Source organism: Rissa tridactyla, chromosome 3 (assembly GCF_028500815.1).
Source record: "Rissa tridactyla isolate bRisTri1 chromosome 3, bRisTri1.patW.cur.20221130, whole genome shotgun sequence".
Classification (NCBI taxonomy): domain Eukaryota; kingdom Metazoa; phylum Chordata; class Aves; order Charadriiformes; family Laridae; genus Rissa; species Rissa tridactyla.
The window spans coordinates 120,570,622-120,598,546 of NC_071468.1; the positions used below are offsets into that span (position 1 = coordinate 120,570,622).

At 46.0% G+C, this 27,925-nt stretch overlaps 2 protein-coding genes across 5 annotated transcripts in view; one reads left to right on the forward strand and one right to left on the reverse strand.

The window, feature by feature from the left end:
• Positions 1 to 1,798: 1,798 nt before the first annotated feature.
• Positions 1,799 to 15,013, reverse strand: SLC25A27 (solute carrier family 25 member 27). Its single transcript, XM_054196441.1, has 9 exons — positions 14,584 to 15,013; positions 12,911 to 13,102; positions 11,863 to 11,947; positions 9,125 to 9,247; positions 8,470 to 8,582; positions 6,042 to 6,126; positions 5,317 to 5,409; positions 4,872 to 4,974; positions 1,799 to 3,516 (listed from the first exon to the last, which is right to left on the reverse strand). Exons 1-9 carry the CDS (start codon positions 14,684 to 14,686, stop codon positions 3,445 to 3,447), a joined length of 969 nt encoding a protein of 322 aa, XP_054052416.1. The 5' UTR covers positions 14,687 to 15,013; the 3' UTR covers positions 1,799 to 3,444.
• LOC128907494 (24-hydroxycholesterol 7-alpha-hydroxylase) overlaps positions 14,539 to 27,925 on the forward strand; it is a 34,165-nt gene continuing 20,778 nt past the window's right edge. For 2 of the 4 annotated variants that reach the window (XM_054196438.1, XM_054196437.1), the window contains exons 1-2: positions 18,941 to 19,179; positions 26,534 to 26,669. In XM_054196438.1, coding sequence (XP_054052413.1) covers positions 19,003 to 19,179; positions 26,534 to 26,669 — 313 coding nt within the window. In that variant the 5' untranslated portion in view covers positions 18,941 to 19,002. Of the gene's footprint in view, positions 14,656 to 14,811; positions 14,961 to 18,940; positions 19,180 to 26,533; positions 26,670 to 27,925 lie in introns of those variants that run through there. The other 2 variants (XM_054196439.1, XM_054196440.1) reach the window with 2 other exon arrangements.

Below are 27,925 nucleotides of genomic sequence, written 5' to 3' on the forward strand. Positions count from 1 at the left end.
ACGTGACACGCGGGCGGCCGAGTCCATTTTTATCCTCGCGGGGGGGGGGTGCGGGGTGCGAAGGGGGAACGGGAGAGGGGGAGCGGGCTAACACATCGGGCCCGTCCTGCTAAACGAGGACTCTTAGAAGGCGGCACAAAGAGGAGGGATATGGCCGGGGCGCGCTGGAGCCGCCGGGCTCAGCCCAGAGCCCGCCGCAGCTGCCCTCTCCCAGGGTGGAACGCTCCACGCCGGCACGGCCGGGGAGCGGGCCTCGGGGAAAGCCCTCCGAGCCGCCTCAGCTCCCGTTGGTCAGAGCGGGCGCACGGGGCGGGGCGTGCGTGCAGAGCTGGGCGCCCATTGGCCAGCGTGGGCCGGCAGTGTGAGGGCGGGGTGGGGCGCGGCGCGGCGGGGCGCGGCGGCGGTGGCGGTCCCTGTCCCTGAGGCAGCCACGGCCGGGCGCCCGCCGGCGACAGCCCCCGCCCGCCGGCTCTCCCCGGCCTGGCCGCAGCCAACCTCCCAGCGGGGCAGGGGCACCCCTCTGCCGGCAGCCAGGCCCTGCCGCAAGCCGGCCCCAGGCTCCCTTGGCCCCTTAGGCTCCCCGAGTGCCGCCTGTCACTCTCCGATCTGTGCTCTCCATCTGAGGCCGCCCTGTGGCACAGGGCACTGGCCTCCACCAAGGCCTGGCTGCATCCAAAGCAGCCTGGCCAGCAGGTCGAGGGAGGGGATTCTCCCCCTCTGCTCTGGAGAGACCCCACTTGCAGTGCTGCCTCCAGCTCTGGAGCCCTCAGCACAAGGTGGTTATGGACCTGTTGGAGCAGGTACAGAGCAGGCCACAAAGGTGATCAGAGGGCTGTAACACCACTGCTGTGAGGACAGGCTGAGAGGGTTGGGGTTGTTCAGCCTGGAGAAGAGAAGTGTCCGGGGACACCTTATAGCAGCTTTCCAGTATCTGAAGGGGGGCTGCAGGAAAGCTGGAGAGGGACTTTTTACAAGGGCAGGTAGTGATAGGACAAGGGACAGTGGCTTCAAACTGGAAGAGGGGAGATTTAGGTCAGATAGCAGGAAAAAATTTTTCACTCTGAGGGTGGTGAGACACTGGAACAGGTTGCCCAGAGAAGCTGTGGATGCCCCATCCCTGGAGGTGTTCAAGGACAGGCTGGATGGGGCTTGGAGCAGCCTGGTCTAGTGGGAGGTGTCCCTGCCCAGGGCAGGGGGGTGGAACTGGATGATCTTTAGGGTCCCTTCCAGATCAAACCGTTCTGTGATTCTATGATCTGCAGCGCGGGGAGGGTAACACCAGACGGAGGGACAGCAGCATCCAGGGCTGTCCTCCCTATGGATGGTAGGTCAGCTGCAGGCTAGTACCACCTATGAGGACCTCAGGAAGCGGTAAACGCGGGTGCTCTGTTTGGTGGCCCCCTCGAGGTAGTCTGTGCTGTCACACTGCTCAATTTCATCTGTTCAGCTCTGCCATCGTGTGATTTCTCCCTGGTTTCACCCCCACCTTTTTCCAGAGATACCTTTAAGGTTTTGATGGGGCTGCCTTACAGCCTTTAGGGTCAATGGTCAGAAGTGGAGGTGTGAGGAAGAGGAAGGCTCAGGACTTCAGTGAGCCTTTCTTAGGCCGCATCAGAGTCCAGCCAAGGAACGTCAGTGCCATCCTCAGGCTAATTCTTTGCTTCTGAAACTGAAGCTCGTAAGTTCTAAATAAATACGGCCAGGTGCTTCATAGGGTAGATACTTCTGCTTGAAAAAATTGCAATTATAAAGCACCAAGAAGTAATGCAAGTGGCAAATTTACCTATTCAAATTATTTTTATTTTTCTTCATACAAAATGCGAGGAATCAGCACTGTTACGAATCTTTTTAGTGTTTCATGCTCAAAAAAAAAAAGGCTTTATTAAGAGTTAAAACAGTTTTTCACTACAAGACTTCTAAAATTACGTTTGTTAACTCAATAGATCAGGTACTTCTGCACATCCCTCACCAGGGTTGTCTGAGTAACAGGATTGCAGGCAGGACCACTGAGGATGTAACTGAAGAGGCTGCTTTGACTGCTGGTTTATATTCACTGGTGATGGTGTGCAAGAAGGAAAAAACTCAGACTAGTTTCTCAGGCTGACAGCTAGAAAAATAACAGTATTTCTGAACAAAATTTGACCCCCTAATAATGGTGAGATTAATTTTTTCCAGGCTGGAATCACACACCCAATTGCATGCAGCCACAACAGATCTACGATACAATTAAAAAGTACAAATGCAAGCCAAGAAGACCCACAAACTGTATTTAATCAGAAATGGGCACATTGAAGATACTAGTTGCAAAGGCTAGTCTAGAAGAAATCCTGAGTATTTACTCAGAGAACTAAGTCTTGTACAATCATTTCATTACGAGATATTGCTAAATCAAAGCCAGCTTTGTTCTGTCTACATTATGATTGCTTTTATACTGCATTTTTGACTCCTGATTGCCAAAGATAAGCCTAGTGACAAACAGCAGCAGTCCCCTTTCCCATGAAATCTGAAGAGCTTTAGGTTAAAAAAAAAAAAATTGCTCATATTCAAACATTTTGTGGTTTTGAAAATAATGTTGTATTTTCATCTAGATTCAAAATGGGCAGAGCGTATATTTCCATGGAAAAGTGATACCTTAAATGACCCGGCCTGCCACGTCAGCACTGGGACTCTAATAGGGACAAGTTGTTCAATTAGGTCCTGTGGACAATATGTGTATTATCAGTCCCTCAAGAAGGACAGAGTGAACTAGGCTTTCGATATCCTTGGTACAGGACTTCATTCCACTCATGGATACTGCTCAAAAGGTTGAGTGAAGAGGTCAGGCGGTCTCTGGGAAGCATCAGGAACACAACCCCTTCCACCTTTTGTGCAAAGCAAATTTGAAATCAGGTAAGCTGCTTTAATCTTTTTCAGTTCCTAGCACTACAGGCTTGGCTTGCTGAGGCATCAAACTAACGCGAGGTAGTTCTTTATGTGTGTGCAAATGTAATAATAACAAAAATTCCCAAACAATTTTATGGACTGCTTAGCCACAGAAGATGTTCAGTGCTGTTTTGCTCAACCTGCTTTTGTCCTTAACAATAGGAACCACGTCTATTATCAAACAAGCAAACTATTATATTCTACTTGCTTGGTGGATTTTTTCTACCTTCGTTTACTGTTTCAGAAAGCTGACGCTGGCTGCTAGTTGAAGTATCATTGTGGCAATTTTACCCTGAGGATAACTTAAGCTTCATATAGCAGTCTGATAAGCAAATAGTATCCTTAAGCCATGGCTACTCCTAACACGGAAGGTCTGGATTTAGGGCAGCAACCTATACATGGGATCCTACTGCCAATCTCCAAAATTAATTAGTTCTCTGTGGTGTCGGGATGCCTTGTGGCATGAGAATTCAGCTTTCCGATTCTTCCATGTTTTGTGAATATTAAAGTGGTTTCGTGATTTTAAAAAGAATTAACTCCACAGATCCTTCTGATTTGTTCATATGTAAGCCAGAATACCAGTGACCAAGGAGCCTGTGAAAGAAAACACTGAAATTAGAGGCTTAAAACAGAAGTGACCCAATAAATAAAACCATTAGTTTAAACTGTCTACCCTTAAAAATCACATTCTTAAACTCCATCTCATATTATGTCTTTCATACAAAAATCATAGTGTTCCATATGGTTAGGACTACACAGTCCTTCACAAGACGCCTAAAACTTTAATTTTTCTGCTTGCTAACCCATAAATGACCTGAAATGTTTCATACTTGGGGGCTACTTCAGGCTGAATGCTTTTTAAAAACTTTATTAAGGGGTTTACTTGTTCTAAAACCTTAATCAGAAAATTACACGGTTCTCCTTGCATAAGATTTATATCCTGCACCCATTTAGTTGAGATGCTCTGGTGGGGTTTTTTTGGCAATAGATTGGTGTTTGGCACCTGCTACTCTTAAATACTCACTAAACATTCCCCAAATTACAAGCCCTAGGGAAATCTAAGTTGGCGTGTGCTCCACAGAAATTTTTAGCTTAGTAGGAAACTCGCAAAGACCCCACCAATACTGAATGTGCTCCGACTCAGGGACACGGGGACTGTGCAACTGAGCAGAACCTTCCTATAATTGCTGTTACCAGAGACTGTGGCCACTGTTGTACTCAGTTAAATTAGAGAAGGGAGGCTTTTGCCTTCAATCTTAGTGCTCAATCTGGTAAATTAAGCAGCGTCAAGACCTTGAAGCCAGCCATCAGAGTCTAAATATAGCCATATTGTTAAATTCTTACAGACTTCAAAAAAAAAAAAAAAGTGGTCACATCTAGATTCGCTGTTGGGAATTGTCCCTTGCCCAAACGAACAGCCGAGACAGCCAGGTTCTGGTTCCCAGGCTCCAACTGCTGCTTGGCTTAATTATACAGACCTAGCTTTAATGGCCCAGCAGTGTGCAGGAGAAAGCCGCTGCCCTGAATATAAGAGGGGCAAAAGTGAGATCCGGGGTGGAGCAGTAATAAAGCAATTCTGTGATCAGGAGAGGAGGAATGGAAGTAAGAGATGCAAAGGGAGTCCAGGGCTGGGAGTAAGAAGGGAACAAAGGCGAGTTTAGGAAGGGAGAAAGGAGGGAGCCTGAAATTGTAAAAAAAAAAAAAAGCAAGGAAAATCACTAGCAATTAATCAGGACAGCATTTTCCAAATTAAAGAGATGCAAGAGGCAACATGGGGGAAGTGACACTGCATGCACTTGTGTCATCCACTACATTCAACTATGCTAACTGCAGTTAAATAAACCAAGAGACCCAAATAGTTTTGGAAAAGCATTGACACAGAATGAACTCCTTAGATTTTAATGACACATTGTTCAACTGTCTTGTAAAGAGAGTTAAAAGGCACTTACCATTCGCATCCAGGTTGGTATAAAGCCTTTGTATAGAGACATAAACCCTTCACCCTGTACAGTTTGAATCAAGCAGTCCGTGGAAGACTTATACAGCAGACCTCTAGCAGTGTGCAAGGAGAACAAATACTGTTAGGATTACCAACAGGTGATTTTAAAAAATCCCATCCCTCCTGAAAAATAATTTGTATCTGATAAATTTGTACAAGCACGAGCTCTTTTGTAGGCTCACTGGAGTCTCATCAGAACTGAAATCCACTGGAGTAACTGGGTATGCTTAGGCGGCCATCACAACAACGCCCCCCAGACGTTTACTAAACCAGTAAAATGATCATCAAAAAGATGAAGATCAAATTAGAAACTTAGCACTTCTCTCCCAGTGAAACCAGTGAGACTCAGGGTTTCAATTTTCTACTGAAAAGTCAAGTCTCTGAAGTGTCTGTACCTCCCCTGCTTATCTCTCGGCTGGTTCATTATCCGGGTTTTGACCACGTCAGCAGGAGTTCCCAGAACAGCAGCTACCAGGCCAGAACAGCAACTGTCAACAGCAACAGATACTTAAATGAGAAACTAAGATTTATCACAACAATTTAAGCATCGTGATTCCAGTTCTAATAATATATGATACGCTATATTAAAACAGTTACCATAAAATCATGAGTAATGCCTCATAAATTAACATAAACTTGACTGGGGAGGAGGCTTTTGCTCAGATGTCCTCCCAGCGACAGCGTCCCTCACCTCTGTGTGCATTTCTGAGGCAGGGATAAAGGATCCATAACAGGCAATTTATGATATGAATTTATTTTAGCTGTTTATATAAAGCAGATTTATACTGCTCATTCTTATGATTTGCTAAAATTAAAACTAGGTTAGAAAAAATAGTAGCGATTCTAGAAAAGTGAAAATTCCTGTGCTCTCACAGATGTGGGAGGTGTTTAAATGCATCAGCAAGGCACTTCTCGTGAGGGCAGTTTTGTAGCAATGGTTGCATCCTTTGTCTTGTGTCCTTTGTCCTTTTGCTCTCAGGCAAAAAAAGTATCTATAAAGGGTGCATTTTATCATCAGTATCACTCCCAAATAATAGCGGCTTGTGTTGGCACAGAGAGGCAGATTCAAGAACATGGAAACGTTCTGCAGCAGAAAAGAGGTAATCGGGGAACACGGCACCTGGCAATGCTGTGAGTCACACTATTGTCCACGAGCGGCGTGTTCAGAAGCAAAAAGTGTTTCACTGAGTCATAAGTGGTCAGATCTGTAAAGAGGATAATGAGAAAAACCAGCATTTTCATAAGTAAATGATGTCTGTTCATTACTGACATGGATGGAGGCTTGGCAAGACGTAAACCTCCAGTGCAGCTCCTCCCATTGGCACGGCTAGTGCCCCGTCCCCAGTTTCTGATGACGGTTGTGGCACCTAAATCCTGTCATTAGACATCTGAGTACATGCTCGCTTTTACTACCATCTTCTCTGATTTACCCTACAAATGATAAAATGGATCTCAAATGGAGAATTCTGCAAAAGAACTCATTAACCAAACCCAGAAACATCACGATAAGGACAGTTCTACCCCTCCCACCTCCACGCAAGTGTTATAAAAACATTAGAAATGTTAAAAAAAGTAGATGATGGCACAGAAGTTATGTCATGTTCTTCTGAAAGCAGATGTGAGTTATGGCATCTGGGCATCTGAATGAAAGACAGTGATCTGAAAGTTAACAGCAGATCTGGGTTACGTTTCCAATGTCCTGACCTTAAAACTTGAGAGCCCAGCGTACTAACCAGGATGACCCTCCCCGCCCAAACATACCCAGTGGAGATCATTTCCCACTTGTAAAAGAGTTTTCTCATTTAAGTTTACACGCTGAGACCACACGTTAACGTTCTGTATGGAGATACGTACCTTAGTTAACAGTCATTCTATAGCCCTCATTTAACAGCTCCTGCTGCAAACATTATCCATCCAGTAATTCCTTTACTGCTGCTTAGCAAGGTGTAAGGCTGCTTAGCAAGGTGTAAGCTTACACCACCTCTCCTATCTTCAAAGATATTTTTTGGTCATGCTGCTAGCATATCCCTGTGCTGAATGACGTAGAAATTAGAAGCTGTCACGCCAAAGAGATTTAAGCATGCAAAATAAAAAATTGCCAAGGCAATGCTAGAATATGTGCCACCAAGCACAAAGTATTTATGGTGGGCATCCACAGGTGGTGTCTTTCGGTCCCAAAGACATCTCCCTCCTTACTTTATAAACAGAACGCCAGGAAGGAGAGCAAAGACCACCTAACATATCCTAGCAGTTTTGGAGAGACACAGGAAAGCTCTATCTATATGTGGAAAGAGTGAGGGCTTCTTCAATGGATTCAATGGAATCCTGGGCTGCATAGGGAAGAGTGTGGCCAGTAGGTCGAAGGAGGTCATTCTCCCCCTCTACTCGGCACTGGTGAGGCCACAACTGGAGTATTGTGTCCAGTTTTGGGCTCCCCAGTTCAAGAGGGACAGGGAACTGCTGGAGCGAGTCCAGCGAAGGGCAACTAAGATGATTGAGGGACTGGAGCACCTCCCTTATGAGGAAAGGCTGAGAGAGCTGGGACTCTTTAGCCTGGAGAAGAGAAGGTTGAGGGGAGACCTTATTATGGCATACAAGTATCTAAAGGGTGGGTTGAAGGAGGATGGTGCCAGACTCTTTTCATTGGTTCCCAGTGACAGGACGAGGGGCAATGGGCACAAGTTGGAACATAGGAAGTTCCCGTCAAATACACGGAAAAACTTCTTTACGGTGAGGGTGACAGAGCACTGGAACAGGCTGCCCAGGGAGGTTGTGGAGTCCCCTTCTCTGGAGGCTTTCAAGACTCGCCTGGATGCAGTCCTGAGTAATGTGCTCTGGGCAATCCTGCTTTAGCAGGGGAGTTGGACTAGATGATCTCCAGAGGTCCCTTCCAACTCTGAAGTTTCTGTGATTCTGTGTGATTCTGTGATTCTTGGATCAGCTGAGCACTCAGGCAGCCGCCCCACCTTATAACCCTCAGCCCCTGCCCGAACTACACTGTCTGCAGCTCCATCACACCATGTCTGGGCTGTGGACCTTGTTGATCTGGACACTGACCCATGAGCTGTCTCCCTAGCTCGACCTTGGACCTTTCTTATCACCATGGACTTGCTGGTGATAACTGAGCTGTGTCTGACTGACCGTGGTGGGCCTCACCAGACCTGATGCTGGCTCAGCTTCCTGGCTCGGTCTCAGAGATGCCTCATCACCATATGCTTCCCTGAGGATCTGGATCTTGGTGGAACCTGGCTGCCTTCACTGCCTCTGCCCTGCTCACCTTGCTTGGGCACCAGGGAGCTGGGTCGTGGCTGGCTGTGGACCCCCTCTCAGCTCCCAGCTCACCGTCCCTCAGGCTCAAGCACACACTGTTATTTTTAGGCAACTTGATGTCCACAGGAACAAAATGCTCAAGGCAGAAGTCACTTGTAATGTGCTTCAAATAGGTCCTCAGTGTAGATAACCAAGAGATGAAGACCAGGGGAGCAGCTGAACTCTCCTTAAAGCTTAGACGTGGCCTTAAGCGCTGCAGACCAAGTTAGGAAATTTACCTCCCATGTTCACCAGAGCCGCTCTCTGGACATTTGGCACCCATCCAGCCCAAAGCCCTCGTATTCCTCCTTCGGACAGGATCTTCATAAATGCATGGTGCACGCCTCGAAACCTGAAATCAATATGCAAGCAGTAGGTAGAGAGGCCCACAGCTGTCTTGCAATACTAAATGTACAAGACACCAAAGGATGCCAGCAGTTTTGGATGCAAAGAGCAGCACGTTCTGGTATCTGCAGAAGGGTTTTGAGCCCTGCTGTCTGCAGGTGACCCAGCCCTTCCCTGCATCTCTGCATCCTGCACGAGCCATTTCCCCCGTCCTTTCTCCCAGCTTCCCTTCTTCAGAAAGCATCCTTCCCTCCTCCATCAGAGCGCTGGCATGGATGTGCTGCACGTGTAGGATGGGCGAGGGTTTGTGGTCTCTGGGACCAATCCATCAGAATGAGGAAGGTGGATATGAATGCAATAAGGAGGAAGTCTTGGATCCCCCAGCGTCTTCACTGCCCAGAACCATTATGTGCCTCCCAGGCATTGCTTTTCCCCAAAAGGGCCCTAAGCAGCTGGGGAGAGGGGGTGGCAGAAAACAGAAAGAACCACACCCTCAGCCAAAGGGTAATCATTAACAGGAAAAAACCACCAGCTTTGAGAGGAACCAACCGTGACGGCTTTCCTTCCAACTTCCTTTTTCCTTCCATCTGCATCTGCACCTTCACCAGGTCAGTCGGGCTGGCGAAAAACTGTCCGATGGCACCCGCAGACATGCCTCCAACTACAGCTTTCCTGGCAAACAGGGGAAAGAAAAGTCCACCAGAATACACTGAAAATCTTCGCAAATTGCAGTGCTTGAGCTGAAGGGTTCAGCAGCACGACCCACGTGAAAGAAGTAAATGGTTAAAAGTTAGGGTAATAATTGTGGCGACTGCAAGCAGTTAAGGTAGTCAGTAATATTTCTGTCAGTTTTAAGAAAAGGTTAAAATGCATCTGGAAAAAAGTCAAGTTATTATACATCACCAAAGTGCTCTGCTTCCTCTGCAGGTTACATTGTGCTCCTCACGTAAGATTTAAAGGCAGGATGTCAAGGTACGGAGTGAGGGATGGTGCTCCGTATATTATAATAACTGAATGCCAATCTGAAACTCTAAACTGCTTGCTGATATATAAAACTTTTCTTTATCTCCTGTTGCTACTAGATGAGTTGTGTTAATTTTCTGGTTCTACTTATTTTAGTAGAACCAGAAATTTCAGTATTATCCCAAGTTCCCCCTTCCCATAGCATCAGGCATGACAAGTATGTTATCTGTATTAGATTTTATAAATCCCATCTTAAAAACAGTTACATTTTGGACCCCAGATTTTATTTTGGAGTAAAATACTTCATTGGATATGATACTGTATATGATTATAAGGATTTAACAACTAGAAATCACCAAATTTTGCAAAAATTACAGAAAACTCTGCTTCATTCCCCACAAAGAGTTAATTCTGTGACTGTATACTGCTTGCATTGTCAAAATGGGATTGTGTGAGATTTAAGTGTTGCTGAATTGAACTTGCAAAACTAAGACTTTGGGGTTGTTTTTTCTGGGGATCACTTGTCTCCTCAGGAAGGATGCACAGATTTAACTCAGGGTGACAACTACAGATAGGAACAAAATAGTGTCTTCACAATCTGCCTCTTCAGTAGCCCGGAAATTTCCATCTCTTGGGCTAAAATACACCACCAGACTCAGCAAACCAGCCTATTCTTACACTCCCCGTTAATAATCCAATGGCCTTATAATTTCTTACCCAGGCCGTACGGCAAGCAGCAAAACAGCGGAGCATTGCCATACAGCTGCTGGACAACACATAGCGGGACCCCTCCCTCCAGGAGCTGGAAATCTGAGATGTATCACCCCTCACTTCTTTTCTGCAAGGCTCCAGAGGATATTTGACATGTCGATCACACCTTTGGAAACATGTCCTCACCCCGCGTGGAGCTAATCAAGCTCTCGGGTGACCTTGGAGCTGAGCGAGGCACAAGCTGCGAGCCTAGCTTGGCTCAGCTGAACCTCTGGTTTGCATTACGCAGGCAGCTGTGGGATTAGTCGCAGTTACTCACGCTGGCGTCAGGTTTGTGCAATAGCTCACCCTCTCTCCACAGCGGTACAGTCAGCCACGAGTCACCTGCACTTCCCAACATCCCCTGGCCCATGTGGAAATAAAAGAGCTGCCACTGCATCGCAGACCTTGAGTCATGGCAAAGCTGCCCGACCTCCACTCCGATCCAGGCTGATCCCCGCCAGCCCAGGACGGCTGCTCCTATTGATGTGGTTCATCATGTTTCTCCATCTCTTTAGCAGAGTATCCTTATTAAACTAATCACGGTCCTAGTTAAGCCTCTGAGAAATGTATTTCGTAGAATCATAGAATCATAGAATGGTTAGAGTTGGAAGAGACCTTGAAGATCATCTAGTTCCAACCCCCCTACCATGGGCAGGGACACCTCCCACTAGACCAGGCTGCTCAAAGCCCCATCCAGCCTGACCTTGAGCACTTCCAGGGATGGGGCAGCCACAGCTTCTCTGGGCAGCCTGTTCCAATGTTTTACCACTCTCACAGTAAAGAATTTCTTGCTAATATCTACTCTAAATCTCCCCTCTTCCAGTTTGAAGCCATTACCCCTTGTCCTGTCACCACATGCCCTTGTAAAAAGTCCCTTTCCAGCTTTCCTGTAGGCCCCCTTTAGGTACTGAAAGGCGTCTATAAGGTCTCCCTAGAGCCTCCTCTTCTCCAGGCTGAACAACCCCAACTCTCTCAACCTGTCCTCATAGCAGAGGTGCTCCAGCCCTCTGATCATCTTCATGGCCCTCCTTTGGGCCCACTCCAACAGGTCCATAACCTTCTTATGTTGGGGACTCCAGAGCTGGACACAGGACTCCAGGTGGGGTCTCACCAGAGCAGAGCAGAGGCACAGAATCCCCTCCCTCGCCCTGCTGGCCACGCTGCTTTTGATGCAGCCCAGGATGCAGTTGGCTTTCTGGGCTGTGAGCACACATTGCTGGCTCATGTTGAGGTTCTCATCAACCAACACCCCCAAGTCCTTCTCCTCCCGGCTGCTCTCAATCCATTGTCCACCCAGCCTGTGTCTGTGCTTGGGATTGCCCTGTGCAGGTGCAGGACCTTGCACTTGGCCTTGTAATATTTCAATATTTCTTAGTCCTGTTCCCAGCTGAATGAAAAGATACTGCTCTGAAACTAAAATCAGAAAGTCCTTACTGGTACTTAAACCCCTACTTTATATTTACCCTCTTCAGGGTAGGCGACCCATGAGGAAAAGACAGCTTTTAGGGCTGCAGGACTCCTACAGTAAGGACAATCCCCAAACAGGCAAAAGCATAACTATGCAACATTACCAGAAAGGAAAGCTTTCATCCTCAGACCTGCCAAGCACGGAGTCACGGAGGTGTTCGTACGCAACCATCCGAACGCCAGAGTACACTGTGGAAAACAAAAGCAGGAGATGATTCTTGGGTCTGCCCTTTCTGGAGGTTCACGCTGTGATAGATCAAGAGACTTGTAAAACACTCGGGAGCTTGCCTGGGTCAGCTGGTCACTGCGCTCACGTTCGTGATCAAAATGGGGAAAGCGAGGGGGCTGCCTGGCAGCCATGCTACAGCCAGAACTTCTTAGCATCAGAGAATCTCTCTGGCTGAGCCATACGTCTGACAGGAAGCAGCATGGCTTATGCCTGCACACTGAGGAGACACAACCTCATTGCTTCCCTCTCAGCTGGTTCCAAGAACAAAACCTCCCACGTGTGCTTTTGAGGTTTGTTGTTGTCACCATATTTCCAAATAAAACACAGAAAGCTGTTACCTGGGGCCAAACCACCAATGCATTTCTTCATCCTAGCGCTTGCAACCTTATCTTTTTTGCCCAGCCCATCCCCACTTCCCTCAAATGAAAGGTACTAATTGTTCTGAGGACTCTTGAGTGTCTGCTTGCACTGAAGACCTTCCTGCAAAGACCATGGGGAAATTATATTTTGTTTTCCCAGAAGCCAGATTAAGGCTGTGAAGGAAGGGTCAAGAGAGGGAAGGGAGGACGTTGAGCCAGAATCCTATATATTTCAAAGTTCCTATATATTTCACAGGCTGCCCAGAGAGGTGGCGGACTCTCCTTCTCTGTAGACATTCAAAACCCGCCTGGATGTGTTCCTGTGCGGCCTGCTCTGGGTGACCCTGCTCTGGCAGGGGGTTGGACTAGGTGATCTCCAGAGGTCCCTTCCAACCCCTACCATTCTGTGATTCTGTGATTCAGTGAAAGTGGGATTGCAGGGTAGACTGAAGAAGTCCTCACAGATGTATTTAAAGTACAAAAAGATATGTCAAGCTCACACCAAAAGGCTGTTGGCCACAGAAGGCAGGACCCAAACTTGTCCCGTCGTGAGGAGATAATCACCTATGTGGCGGTAGACGGCCGGCGTGGCTCCTTGCCAGAGCTTTCCTAAGCCCTCCTCTCGCACGATGCCAGCCGCGGTGCGCAGCATGCCACGGTAAGGGACAGCCTGGCCGCCGGCAGCTCCATTGCGGTGAACAGCAGCTTCACCTTGGACCTGCAGCCGAGTTTTCGTGAGATCCAGGGGAAAAGTCACTGAAGAGAAAGAGCAGGGAACAAACATGAATACGGGGAGACCTGCCACACTGGTGACATCGGTGCCACAGTCCTCGCTGCCAGGCGGCCAAGGGGGCTGTGCAAGCAGCAGCAGGCAACAGGGACTGTACCCAACGGCGGTGCAGGTGATTGGTGGAGAACAGGAGATTCACGTCCAGATCTGTTAAAAGTGGCTCTGGGCATGAGCAACGAAAATACATTCCCATCAAACACCAAGTCTTTCTCCCGTATTTCTTTTTGCAGATTTGTTATGCGATATGCGTACTTTCCAAGGGACTGGATTAAAAAATCCTGTTCCAGTTACTCCCCCTGAATAAAGATCAGTCAAGTATCTTATCAAGCACGTGGCCTATTCTGCCCAGCACAGCGGCAGCACAACGTTACAGTCAGGAGCAACCCCACAGTGGCCTTCACAATGCAGACACACATGCAGGTGAGCATCTGTCCAATGAACCAACCTAAAACAGGCTGCTTTCCTGATGCAGACGCAAAAATCGCCTTTAGTCTCTTATTTCTCTCATTGAAATAACTTGTGGCCAGGGAAGGTGCTCCACCTCAATCTCAGCTTCCCAGGGCTGCTCCTGAAGCAGTAGGGGCACATATTTGCTGACGCTAATTTCAGTTCCAGGCCAGAGGTGTCTCAGGTGGTGAGTTCCCAGGAGCAGGGGTTGTCTTTGGTTCGATACCTCTGCAACACGCCACGCTACGGGGTCCTTCCAGAGCAGGGCTCAGTGATATTAGGGGAATGGAGTCAAAGCCTCAGCAGATTTACGGTCTATTCATGCATTAAGTTTGGTATTCATGTTTGAAGATTAACAAAGATTGTGAAGTTATAAATCAGAGCAATGCAACCGGTTTGCCCGTAAAAGCTTGTAGAAATTATACAGAATATGCCGAGAATTATTGAAAATAAGTTACTGATCACTAAGTAGTGCTACGCAGATGCCAGGGTGCTTCTTTCCTGCGTTTCAGCAAGCAGTTTACTCAGCTTACTATACTTTTACAGACATTTCACTGTAACCAGAAACCTAAGATTCAATTTTTTCTTTGATTAACCTGCATTAACTATGCAAAGCGGATTCCTGAAGAAGTCAGCCCCTTTGCTACTAACTTAGACAACGGGTCATCCTGCCTCTTTAGTTTTCTTCCAGAAACCCAGCAAGCGCAAAACTTAAATTAGTCACGACTGCTCTGTTGTGACTGCAGCCCTTCCGTCTTGGAGGCAAAGATTTTGACTTGAAAAACCCCCTCCCCCCAGCCACAGTCAGGTGGCGTAAAACACTTGCAAGGCTCAAATTATTGAAAAGTCACGACGAGCAGAGTGGAACGAACAGATTTGCTGGAGTGGAAAAGCTGGAGCGAACACCGAGGAACGAGGTGTCCGGGGACTGAAGTCCCCCCAGCCCCCCATAAGTAAATTTTGACCCCCTTCCCTCTCAGAAAATCACAGTGAGTTGTACCTAGTTCTGCCACAGCCGCTGCACAGGCTGACAGAGCGAATTTGCTGGCTCGGGGCCATCTCTCTGGAAGAGGTAAGCTCTTCTCTTCTTCTGCAGGTGACATCTAGCGTCTAACATGAAACAAGGCTAACCAGCCACCCCGCGAGGGTCTGGAGGACAAGCAGACCCTAGCTCAGCTCTGTTCTGGGTCGCTTAGGAGACAAATTGCTGAAGGTCATGTTTCTCCAGCTCCAGCACCAGGATCCGTAGCAGCCCAAGTGCCTGCTGCAGAGCTGCGAGGTCCTCCTGCGGTGACACAAGAGGCTCCGGCGCAACAGGCTCCTGGGAAATGTAGTCTGTCACCAACATGACCCGCTGCCAGGAAACCGTCAGTGCAGGTACAGTCATATGTACAATTTTGCCAGTTATCTATACTAAAAAAAAAAAAATAATATCATTAGTGAGACCTCAAGATTATGAGAACATGGGGTCTGTTTGCTTTATGGGGTGCTGTTTGACAGCAGCGCCTCGGGAGCCCCAAACTGCGTCCCTGTGCCGGCACCCAAGATGGATGAATTGATCCAGATCTGGTTTAAGGAAGGCTGCGTCAGCAACATGCCGAGCTGGAGAACTAAATTCCTGGTGCTTGTGAAAATTCACGTCTCCTGGGGATTAGGTGCAGAGCAGTGCGGTTTGAGCGAGAGGCACACAAACCCAGGAGGACAGAAGCCGATCTCTGCCCAAAGCCCCGTATGTGACAAGTTGCAAGCTTTTCCTGGCTGAATGCTGAAGCACTGTTAACTGTGTGCCAGTCCTAATTTCTCTTAAATTAATGCAGGCATATTTATGTTCTCATCACGAAAAGAGAAAAAAAAGAGTAAGGCATGTGCTGTTCAAGAGGCGCTTTTCATTTATCATTAAGGCTCAGCTGAATCACTAAGTTAATCATTAGCCGTTAATCATTAATCCTCATGCTGAGGGTTTGAGGATTTTTTAGGTCACAGAAACTTATCCCAGAACACCACCCCCCGACATACACCCCCCCGTCTGGCTAACATTTTGGTGTGCAGTCCAGGTCACAACAATTCAGGGAAATGAAGGGATGACTGCAGGTGGAATATTCAGCTGAAGTGAGCTGAATTCATCTTGTCACTCACCAGTAACTGGTTTTAAATTGGACCCTTCTATGGGTTAGAATTTGTTAGAATTCATGCAGTAATAGGACAAACCACTGACGGAACCCTGATTAAAATGGGAAGAAGGCACATTGCAGTTTATGCAATCTGCCGTTAGTGCTTTCGTGCCTCCTTCCATAGCTGTTTTCCGGGCTTGGCTCAGCTTGTGCCACTATATATCAGCCTGTGTATCATCAATTGGTAGCTTAATTTAGGGCAGAGAGGACCTCTAGAGGGCATCTAGTACAGTCCTCAGCTCAGAGCAGGGATAGCTTCAGGGTTACATCAGGTTGCCCAGGGACTTGTTTGGTCACCTGAAAACCTTCAAGGATGGGGATTTCACAACCACGCTTTAGGGGGTGGAAGACAACAACCAGATCCTTAAAATAAGCCATTATTTTAAGGCATTGCAGCAGCCTGTGGAGAGAGCAGCTCTCCACGGTTGTTTTTAGTCTGGGGAAATACGTTCTTTTTTAAACCAGGCTGATTTGGGGATGGCAGTGAGGAAGAATTTTCCCTTCCCACAGGACATTTGGAATGAGGCTGACCTGGAGACAGATGCTTGCATAGACATCTCTGATTTGTGGAGCAGCGAAGGGCCTTTCGCTCTTTGATCAATATTGTCCCTTTGTAGGAAAAGAAAGAATTTAATAGATAAAATAAAACCAGGAAAGAAACATACAAAGAGCTGTGATAGATAAACATAGAAGTGTAATAATATCAGAGTTAAAAGTGAGTTATCTGTTTCTTCCGGACAGTTTGCGAAATCCACATCCTGCTTGTCACAGTTGACATGTTTGGGCTTTTTCTTCTGCACCTGTGACCAACGTAGGTAACATCCCAATGTATTTCAGCATGACTGTTTAATGAAGGCCACCGATCTGTTTTTCACAGCTCTTAACCTCCTGCTGTCATCAGGTGTATTTCTGCTGTGCGACTTTTACTGTAGTGCCTGTCTGCACAGGTACAAAGGTGCCTGTCTGTGCACCTGTTCCTGTATAGGAAGGGAGTTTAACTCTATTTGTACAAAGCGCTTTAAATCGAATGATCATGTTCCTACAACGTGGTGTAAAAACTGTGCACCGTACAAACAGTGCGGTGTTCCCATGGCATGGTGTTTCAAAATGTAGTAGTGATGAACTATATCCTTCTCCCAGTAAAAGACGTAAAGCTGGTGAGTGGGTAGGGCCTCTGGGTTAGTAGAGGACAAGCTCAAGCACGCTACAGGTCGAACTCTTAGACGCCAGCGTGGTTTTATTCTAGTGAGAATTGAGAGCACAGATACAAAGAGAATCACAGAATGGTTTGGGTTGGAAGGGACCTTAAAGATCATCTTGTTACAACCTCCCTGCCATGGGCAGGGAAATGGGATAGAACTAAGGGTTCGGGAGGAAGGACATGGGGAAACAGTTCTGGGGGCAGAGCCAGAAAGGCTGAGACTTATTAAAAAGGAAATGCATGTGTGAAGGTAGTATTTGAGTGAAGGGAGAAATGTTAAGATGTGATGGAACAGCTGGATGCTTGTGTATGGAACAAACAGATGAAGGTCTGGAAGAGCTGAGCAGGGCTTGTTCAATCAAGAAGTCTGGGCCTGGGGATCAGGTCCTGGGACTGAGCAGAAGAAGAGATTTGGACAAAGAGCCAGAGCAAAAAAAGAAAAAATCACAAAAAAACCACCAAACACTTAAGGTTGGAAGGAACCTGTATACTGGCTACTCCAACACCCTGCTCAAAGCAGGGTCGCTGGAGCAGACTCTCAGAACTGTGTCCAGCTGGATTTTGAATGTCTCCCAGGACTCCCCACCCTCTCTGGACAACCTGTTCCAGTGTCTGGCCACCATCAGGACAAAAAAAATAATTTTAAGTGGAATTTTCTCTATTTGTTTGTGCCTATTGCCTCTTCCCCTTTCACTGGACACCACCATCCTCTTTGCACTGTGCCTTCAGGTGTTCATACACACTGATAAGGTCCCTCTGAGCCTTCTCTTCTCCAGGCAGAACTGTCCCAGCTTTCTCAGCCTCTCCTGAAATGACAGATGCTCCAACCTCTTTATGAACTTCTTGAAACTTTACTGGGCTCACTCCAGTTTGTCCATGTCTCTCTTGCACTTGGGAGCTTGGAACTGGACCCAGCACTCCAGATGGATTTCTCCAGCACTGAGCAAAGAGGGAGGATCACCTCCCTTGTCCTGCGGACAACACTCTTCCTAATGCAGCCCAGGGTGCTGTTGAGTGCAAAGGCACGTTCAACACGGTATCTGCCAGGACCCTCAGATCTGCCAAGCTGCTTTTCACCCAGGTACCCCCCAGCCTGTACTGGTACATGGGGTTGTTCCCACCCCAGGGCAGGACTTGGCATTTCCCTCTGCTGAACTTCATGAAGTGCTGTTGGCCCATTTCTCCAGCCTGTTGGGGTTCCTCTGAATGGCAGCACACAGACCAGATGACCAAGCTCAATCAAACCTCCTAGTTTTGTATTGTCTTCAAACTTGCTGAGGGCATGCAGGGGTAGGCTGTGAGAGCAATTCCTAGGTGTTTTATGCTTCATCGATTCTGTACGTAATTTTGGCGTGCCACTTCCACACACCCAAAGAAACCAATCTGACCTCTCTGAAATCTTGTCTTCTGACATTGCAGTGGTATTATAGGGGCCACCAGCAGGTTTTGAATTCTCGGTTCAACCTCTGGGCCTTTCTCTGCTCTTCAGACACTGGAGACACATCTAGCCTTTAATGGGATGATCTCAGAAAAGTGAGAGATACCTTTGATAAGCCTTACTACTTCAGGTGATGCCCGCAGTAGTTTCTTGCCATCTGCCTTGCTGAGAGCTAGATGTCTGCAAATCACAGCCTCTTTGCTTTGTAATCTTGATATTGCCAAAAAAAAAATATATATGTATTTTAATGGAAGAAAGTGACACACTTCTTTGCCCCAGTGTCCCTGGCTGTGTCCCTGGCTGCTTGGGTAGCCCTCCAGCAGCTGGTGCAAAGTTCAAGGGTTTATCACAGCAACATCTAAGTTTTGCAAGCTGTGGAGTTGGGCCTCGTCCAAGAGCGGAGGACAATTGGCTCTGCCTTTTCCAAAACAAGGGCTTGTCCCCTGGCCTGCTTGGTGCTTTGACGTCTTGTCTCCATGGCAGTGATCAGCTGGCAAGACTGATAAAAGAGGCCCTCTATTCATTGACTGCAGTAATCCCGGCCAGCGCGGTCCTGCCGGGTGCTGCAGCAGGCGGAGCAGCTGCTGCGGCAGGCAGCGAAGAGGCAAAATGGCTCTTGCTCTCCTCTTGGCAGCAATCCTGGGACTTCTCATTGTCAAGGCTGTTTTGTCTCAGCTGAGAAACCCGAGCTCCCCTCCTTGCATCAGGGGCTGGATCCCTTGGTTTGGAGCTGCGTTTCAGTTTGGGAAAGCTCCTCTGGAGTTTATAGAGGAAGCTAGAAGCAAGGTAATGGCTGTGGCGGCGTGCCTGCTTGTGGGTGCGTGCTCAGGGTGGCTGCCTGCAAGGGGAAAAGCGAGGAGAAACTTCTGCTTTAAGTTTGCTCCTTTCCTGTCACATTTTATAGCATCAGAAGCATTTAGCTGGTGAAGGATCCTCTTTGTACCAGTAACGTTGCTGAGTTGTGGATGCGATCCAGGCATGATCTCTGTGCTGTGATCATCCTGTTTGGACCCAGCACCTCTGCTGTTTCGCTTTTGCAGTCCGGCTGCATGTTAATCTTGGTTCCAGTGAATGTGGAAAGCCCTGTCCCAGGCGCTGGGACCAGGAGACTGATTATTTATGTGCCTAAAGTTAGGCGAGGTTTTTGAGTAGCAGCTGGTGTCCCTCAACATTCAAGAGAGGCACAGGCATGCTTGGCGGGCAACTTTTTCCATCCTGAAAAACTTACGAAAGACGGGTGTGAAAATTTAACCCCGGGACATGCCTTTTTTTCTCTATGTCTGTCTGATAGGGAGAGCCTAAATGATTAATTTAGATTAGATGTTTAATTTCTAGGCAGCTGATACTAACTGACATAAACCCCATCTTCCCATTTTCATTCGGTGATGATACCACCTGCTACTGATGCGATATGGTCAGCTTCAGGTGAAGGACCGCACAGCCCCCTACTTGCAAAAACTAGCTAAAAATGAAACTCCTGTAACATCCTGAAATTTGAAAAAAAAATATATTAACAACTCATGGATGTGTAAAATTTTCTTTCTCGTTTTCAACTACTAGATTTCCTATTTGTAAGTACTTCTCTGCAGCCATGGTTGTTAAACTCGTGGTGTTAAATGAAAGCAGAGGTTCAAGCAGAATCAGCTGAAGTACGAGGTGTAAGAACATCAAGTGCTGTCGGTCTTGTATTAAAGCACATTGGGTGCACCTTAGAGGAAGCTCATGTGCCTCGTGTTCCTTGGCTTCTTCAAGTTTAACAGGCTGGTTTTAACCTTATATTGCTATGCCCTTCCTCTATCTTTCATCTATGCAAATCATGCTCAGTTACTTGTTCATTCATCTTAGGGCAGAAACGTAGGACTGGAAGAAAACTCATTCCAGTCCATTCTCCTACTATTTCAGAAACCATACGACATACTAAACTAACCAAGCCTCACTCAAAAAAACCAATCATAATATTTCTTTGACTCTTCTGATGCGAGGCTGTTAGAGAACCTCCTTGTTCTATTAAAAACAAATCCTGGTGGCAACCAAATTAAGGCAGCCTGCCAAACTGTCCTTTCCAGTGCAATGCCTTTTGGGGACAGAACGGGGGTTGTTCAGCCTGGAGAGAAGGAGGCTGAGGGGAGACCTTCTCGCTCTCTACAACTGCCTGAAAGGAGGGGGTAGCCAGGTGGGGGTCGGTCTCTTCTCCCAACTAACAGGCGATAGGACAAGAAGAAACGGCCTCAAGTTGCACCAGGGGAGGTTTAGATTGGATATTTGGAAAAATTTCTTCACCAAAAGGGTTGTCAAGCATTGGAACAGGCTGCCCGGGGAAGTGGTGGAGTCCCCATCCCTGGAGGTATGTAAAAGACAGGTAGATGTGGTGCTGAGGGACGTGGTTTAGTGATGGTTTTTGTCAGAGTTAGGTTGATGGTTGGCCTCGATGATCTGAAAGGTCCCTTCCAACCTAGCCAATTCTATGATTCTGTGTTTCGCCGTGACTTAAGCTTGCCTTTAATTGCCTTTTTTCCCAGGAAACTTTTAGCAAAATCTCTTAGATGAAATTTTAAAACAAACCTGACAGAAGAGTCCTTTTTGGGGGTCCATTCACAGATTGAATGAGCAAAACTTTTACGTACTGAAGAGTGTGTTGAAGTACAAATGCTAACTTAGTGGCTCTGGGTCCATTAATTTTGATGTTCATTTGCCTGGGGACCCTTTACGCCGCTGTTGGTGCTATGGCAGCTGCTGCCACATCTGAACACACCAGAACCCCCTGAAGGACTGTATAAACTCCAGGTTTTGTTGGGACAAGAAACATTTTCAATAGGAGAAAACTCAAAATAAGGCAAAGGTGAAAGAAAAGGTTTTCTTACGCATCTCCCCTTTACTGTGTGCTTACAGATAGGACTTTCCCTTTGACTTTTTTTTTAGTCCAGCAACTCAGCGTCCTTATGAGTTGTGACCTCTCCCTTCTGGTCCCCCGGGCCAAGAGGGACCTTTCCGTCCATCACCCCCAGGCTGGCTGCCTGCCTGCAGCACGATCATCTCCCACTATCCCCTTCCTCTCCTTAAACATCCCAGGCATGTCCCCCTCCCTTCCCACCTCCCACACTGGCACGAAGTGCTGAGGCCAGGAAAAATAAGCCTTTTCCTGCCTCCTCCCTTTTAAAGGAGTAGCCACTGTAGCATCCTAGAGCCAAAGCAAATAACAGGTGCTGCTGCCAAAGGGGTCATTAACGGGCATTACAAGGGTTGCAAAAAACATCTGCAATAATTTCGCAATTAGAAAATTCCTTCCCTGGATTAATCCTTCAGTCTGACAAAGTGACACTCATTTCTTTTTTCTGTCTTGAACAATTAACTTTCTTACTGTTGGCCCTTTTGTGTGTATCCCTCACTGCTTTTTCTCTCAAGCCCCGGAGTAACACACCAGACTTCCACTGCTTCTGCTTGAAGTTCACTGCTTCTGTTTTCCTCCTGCAGAAGAAGACGTGGGCTGGAAGAATAGTCTGGTTTTCCCCTTGTGTCATCAGTGGGTCTAAAAAAAGAAAGATCCTCTGCTCTAGTAAAATATTTAATCTCTGCGCTAATAAAAGATACCACCTCTTCCTCCTAAAGCTGCCTGGCTAGTTAAAGGAATTTTGCAGGTGGTCTGAGACGAGCAGGGTGGGTAACTGGAGCCACCATACAACGCAAGAGCTGCTTCATGAGGCGTTCAAAGGATGTGGTTCCTCACTCTGCCTGGCAAACGTGGTAAGAATTAGTAAGGAATTTCAAATGCTTCCCAACAGCTTGCTAATTAAGCTAACAGGAAAAGTTCAGTAAACCCATGAGGCTGTTCCGCACTGTTGTATGGACCTGTGGATCCAAACCTCACTCTCAGTGTGTTGATCGCGTTCAGGACACGGTGCCGTGTCTCAGGAGTCAGGTAGATGCCTCTCAGCCTTATTCGCTGCGTGTGCTTGGTTGAGGGATGGCTGGCTGGGTTACCTGGCAAGGGATGTGCGTCCTGCGTGAGGTTTGGTGGAGGGGAAACAGGCTGGAGGAGAGGACAGGGCTTCTGGTGGAGCGTTTCTGAAGAGTGTCCACAGCTGAGTTGCTAATGGTCTGTGACCCTGGTCCTGTGTACAGACCAAAATTCGAAAGTCCCTGAGAGAGAGGGGACATGGCATTGAACTCGTGTGTGTGTGCATGCCAAGGGAGAGAAAACCAGCGGAGCGCACCTACCTCCCAAAATGCGTCTTGGCAGGACTGCAGCCGAGGGTTGTTGCTCCCTGTCTGGCTGTTTCCCTGATTTCTTTCCTGTGGTATTTCAGACAATGTTCTTCTGAAGTTTTTATTTCTCTGGAGCATCTCTTTCATGCAAGCTCAGATCTGCCTCTCATCGTGGCACTGCTGTTCTTTGCGGTTCTTTGCTGTTCTTTGTCCCAGTCTCTGGGAAAGAAAGAGCTTTCAGACCTGAAAGCAGTTTCATAGGCCCTAAATCCTAACAGGATTTTTATTTTGCTTTCTCTATCTTTATATGTCATCAAGGTCTCCTTAAGCACTGTTCAGACAGAGCAGTAAACTGGGACATAGTTTTGGCAGGCAAAGCCCATGCTTTGTTGGTACCCACCCGTAACACAGTGATGGTAAATGTCGAACTGCTTGACAGCTTGTTCCAGTAGCTGTTTTCGTGACATTAGACCATCAGCATAATTACACTGGGACAGATGAAAAATGTGTTTATTCAGGTGTCTGTCTCGAATAGCAGCTATTAGTAGATGCTCAGTAACAGGGTGTAAGGAGCACACCCAGAGAGAATGCCGCCTTCTGCGTTTCCTTCCCAGCTACTGGCTGGCAACAGTTGCAGGATTTCCTAGGCTGGAATTTGCACCCAGGTGACCTGACTATGACAGCCTAATCCCCTTTTTTACCCTGTGTGTAATTTTGGCTTCCGCAGCACCCCAGGGCAATGAATCCATAATTTAACCATGAACCATAGGAAGAAAGCTACCTTCTAATAGGTGCCCATTAGCTTTTGCATTATGAGAAACTGGGAATAATTATTCTCTTTTCACCTTTCCTGGGATCTAACTTGACTTGGTCTCCTGTTATTGAACGTTTCATTCATGCTTGCTGTCCGTTCCTTTGCCTTTTCTAGCTCAGTCTAACCTGATGGGCAGAGATGGAATGGGCAGAGACACACATTAAATTGAAGGTGTGAGCCCAGGATGGGTTTAGATACTTGCTGTCCTTTCTCCACCCTGTTCCTAGCAAGATGAGAGCTCTAAATTAATTATTAGCACTTGTATAATAGATCTTGGGGTCATTTCAGAATGTGATTCTTCTAGCCATTCTTCTTCTGTGATGTTTCGAGGTCTCCTCATAGTTTAGACTATGACTCCAGATTATGCGCAAACTTTTAATTCCTTCTTCTAAGGACTGAATTTGGAATATATTTAAGGCCACATATCCTAAAAGCTGTATTGGGCTCTTCAGTACACCCTATTTATCCACTAGTAATCCTGGTCTTTGATAACGCTTGTACAAATTTGCTGAGCACTGGAATGACTCTTTGAAGCTTCCCAGGTCCTCCTTCAGGAGCCCTTTAGAAAGGCACCACGTTTGCGTGTCTGTGCTCCCGTTGCTGAGGGTGATTTAACGGATCACGGTAGGTAGTTCTGCAACTTCATATTTTAATCCCTCTAGAGTTTTGAATTGGAATATTTTATCACTGGTTTACCCGGCACTTGTTTAATTCTATTCTACTTAATACTTCCTTCGAAACAAGATCTCAGTCCATCACTCGCAGTGAAAGGCTCCGGGGTGGTCCTTGTCTTGAACTGGTGCAATTGCTAACTCAGGTTGCGTCCCCACTTGGTTTCGTTACACCTTGAGCATTTATCAGGCTCGGCGACACACTGGGCGAGTTCCTGCATCTGGTATGTTTGGAAAAGTCTTTATTATCGGGGGTGGGGATTGCCGTCAGCGTCTTGATCCTCAAACCTTTTTTAATATTTTAATTTATTAGCATTTTAAAATTCTTAGTATTTTAATTTTACTATTTTACTATTTTACTATTTTAATAAATATAGTATTTTAATAGTATTTAATATATTTATATATTATATTTTTATACTTTAATATTATTATTATAAAATTTATTTTATTATAAAATTATTATAAATGTTTATATATTTTTATATATTTATATATTATATATTAAATATAGTTAATAATAGTATTTTAATAAATAATTAATTTATTAGATATCATATTTATTTGTAATTTCGTGTTTGGACACAAAATTCTGCTGTCTGAAAGACACGTTTTTGAATATCCACCACCATGGTGCTGTTCAACGAAGCTGACTTGGTCCTTTTTAATTCCAACTGTGTTTAATATCGGTGTAATTTTAATTGCTCTAAATAGATTGCAGTACGTTGGATGAGATTCAGCACCGGACTGTTTGTGTAGGTGTTTACAGGTACACGAGAGGTCCAAGCTTTACTGGTAGTGAGGGGACACCCAGTCAGTCCTGTTAGTGGAGCCTACGGGCAGTTCAGGTCGCCTTCGTGAAGGGAGGCGTGCAGGAGCTGCTCGGATGAGTTGGGTTTTAGGCTCCCCTGACTGCATGGACCCGATCTCTACTGCCTGTAACAGGAGCTTGGGCATCTTGCTCACACGTAATCGTCTTCTATAAAGTGTTTCAATCTTTAATTGAGTGCGACCTTAATTAAATAATTAAGTTTTATCGCAGGTTGCTGTTAGTTCAGATTTAATTCTATTTTAAAATTAGTTTAAGTACATTTTCATGTTAATTTAAAATTTAAAAAAACCTCGTTTTAAAACACAGTATAAATTCACTGATTTTTATCTAGCCTGATGATGAGGACCATAAAAATCCATCCTTAGCAGTTTGGCTATCATTAAAACGATATTTTATTTATTATCACCCAGAGAGTTTAAACAGTCATTCTTTCTTTAATAATTTGCAGTTGAAGGACACAATCAAAATTCAATTGATATCAAGAGGAATCTTTTCCTTGGCTTCAAAGAGCTTTTAATGAAACAGGCTTTACAATACAGACACAACACAAGAACTGGTTAAAGTCAATAGCATAAGCTGGGCGAGCGAGGAGGTCTCAAGGCTTTTCAGTACTCCACACAGATCAACAGAAACCTTTTTCTGACCCTTATCAGCAACGTAACCTGGAAAAGAAAATCAGGTTTCCTGATATGCCAAGAGACGGTAGGAACCCCCAGACCTTTCCATAGCTACAATGACTTTGCCAAAAGAAAGGGGTGTGCATATAAATGTGAACGCTGGGCTTTTGATTTCCAGGGCTGTTGCGTGTGAACAGAAATTGCCTCCACTAAGAAAAAGATGCTAAAGTTGCTTCACTTCCAAATTTTGATTTTTATACCGAAATCTAACAGCCAGTAGGTACTGCACGATTGTTTGCTAGTTTAGAGTATCTACAAATACCAGTGATTTTTCTCATAATGTAGGAATTCAGAAGTGAATACCTATTGCTGAAATTTTTGAGAGGACGCTAGGATTAAGGGAAAATGAAAGAATGATTTATGGTATCGAAAACTTTCCCTGAATATAAGTCTCAGCGAAGTTGTTACTTATTTTGGTATTAATCTTTAAATGCCTGTACAAGAAAGAGATTTTTTGTATTAGCAGAACCTTTAAACTATAAAATAATTTAAAAAAAAATTTTAAAAGGATGCAGGGGTGGGGAGATTTTGTTTAAAAACTGTAGATTCAAATAAGTAGGATTATGGATTTTTACAGTGTGGGTACTTTGCGGTGGCAGCGAAGGGATGCACTAGAGAATCCATCACTTGAGTTCTTTAAATCTAGGTAGGTTGTAATTTTTGAACTGTAATGTAATTCAAATATAAAATATTGATCTTGGGGAAGGAATCTCTTCTGCTCTGCAAGACGTTAGGCAGGCCCCTGTGATCTTCCCTTCTGATCCCTAAGTTGAGAGATTTTGGCCTGATTCCTGTTCGTCTTTGTGCACTTCTGAGCCAAGGTGTACAGAGAGCAGGAAGGACCAGGTCCTCCCTCCACACCTCTCGGCAGCGCTGAAGCCCTGTTGGGGCTCCCGTCAGACGTGTTAACAATACAGTAATATGAAATCTTTGTTTGTTCCAGCATGGGCCTGTATTCACAATATTCGCTCTGGGAAAACGGTATACTTTTGTGACTGATGAAGAAGGATCTGAAGCTTTTTTTAAATCTAAAGACTTAAATTTTGAACGGGCAGTACAACCAGCTGTCAAGAATGCAGGTAAATGAGACCTAGCTCTTTTTTAAATGGAAATCAAATCCAGTTACCCAGGAACATTAAAGTCCAATCCAAAGCCCTTTGGCTTTTTGACCGTACCTTAAATGCTTATCTTAACCCATGACCATGCTACAAAATGAAGGTGAAATGAGATTCCTTCGTATGGATCCAGCACTGTAAGCCTGCAAAGTGATTTGGATTCAGTCTCAAGGCATCAAAGGTTTCAGATCCAGGGAATGTTATTACTTTTGGCCTTAAGTAACCCCGGTTTGAAATCAAGTCCTTTTCTGTGGCTACACACTCCACCTTTGTGTACAAGGTTTGGAGCAATAGTATGTTGTCCTAGTACTTAATTTGCAAATCAGCTTGCAGCAATAATTAGATATTACCCTGCAATAAAACAGTCATTAGAACGGGATGAGGTGTGTATCTAATCTGCAGTGGCATGCTCCGTCAGCTCATGTGCTTGTATCCACGTGGAATGGCACAGACAGGAATTCTCTGAGTAGTTTGGCAATTCTGGACAATGCAATGAGAGAGAAGCAACATGGCAGAGAGATTAAATCATAGAATCACAGAATCCCCATGGCTGGAAGGCACCACTGATAATCACCCATTCCAAGCCCCTGCTCAGAGCAACGTCAGTGGCAGCAGGTTGCTCAGAGCTGTGTCCAGTTGGGTTTTGAGTATCTCCAAGGATGGAGACTCCACAGCCTCCCTGGGCAACCCGTTCCTGTGTTTGACCATCCTCACAATAAAAACTTTCTTACATCTCAGTGGAATCTCCTGTGTTCCCATTGCCTCCTGCCCTGAGAAGAGCCTGGCCTCGTCTTCTTTACTCCCACCACCAGATACTTATCCACACTGATAAGATCCCCCTGAGCCTTCTCTTCTCCAGGCTGAACAGTGCAAGCACTCTCAGCCTCTCCTGTTATGACTGAGACAATGTCCTATAGCATGAAGACCTAAAAACTGTTTTTTCTTGTTTTAATTTATTTTTAATTTCAGTCAGTTTTGCGGAGCGCATGCGCGTCTCTGTACAGCCACACTGAAGCTGGGGGGAAATCTCTGGATTGTTGCTTCTGGCACTGAAGCTTCACGAGGCAGGAAGAGGTTACCCAGACGGGTAGAGGCAGAGGGCTCACCAAAATCTTTACAGGGTTAGAATGAAGCTTTCTGGGAATTTCACTCTAGGAAAATGAGGCATTTAAATTAGAGTCACGAGTGTAAAAAATTTCGCTCTATCTTTCCATGAAAAT

Excerpts from the sequence above, each read along its gene's own strand:
- SLC25A27 (XM_054196441.1), bottom strand. The coding sequence starts at position 14,686 with ATGTCACCTGCAGAAGAAGAGAAGAGCTTACCTCTTCCAGAGAGATGG. Across the intron at positions 9,248-11,862 it reads GATGAAAGCTTTCCTTTCTG|GAAAGCTGTAGTTGGAGGCA; the intron begins GTAATGTTGCAT and ends CCTGTTTGCCAG. Across the intron at positions 3,517-4,871 it reads TACCAACCTGGATGCGAATG|GCTCCTTGGTCACTGGTATT; the intron begins GTAAGTGCCTTT and ends TTTCTTTCACAG.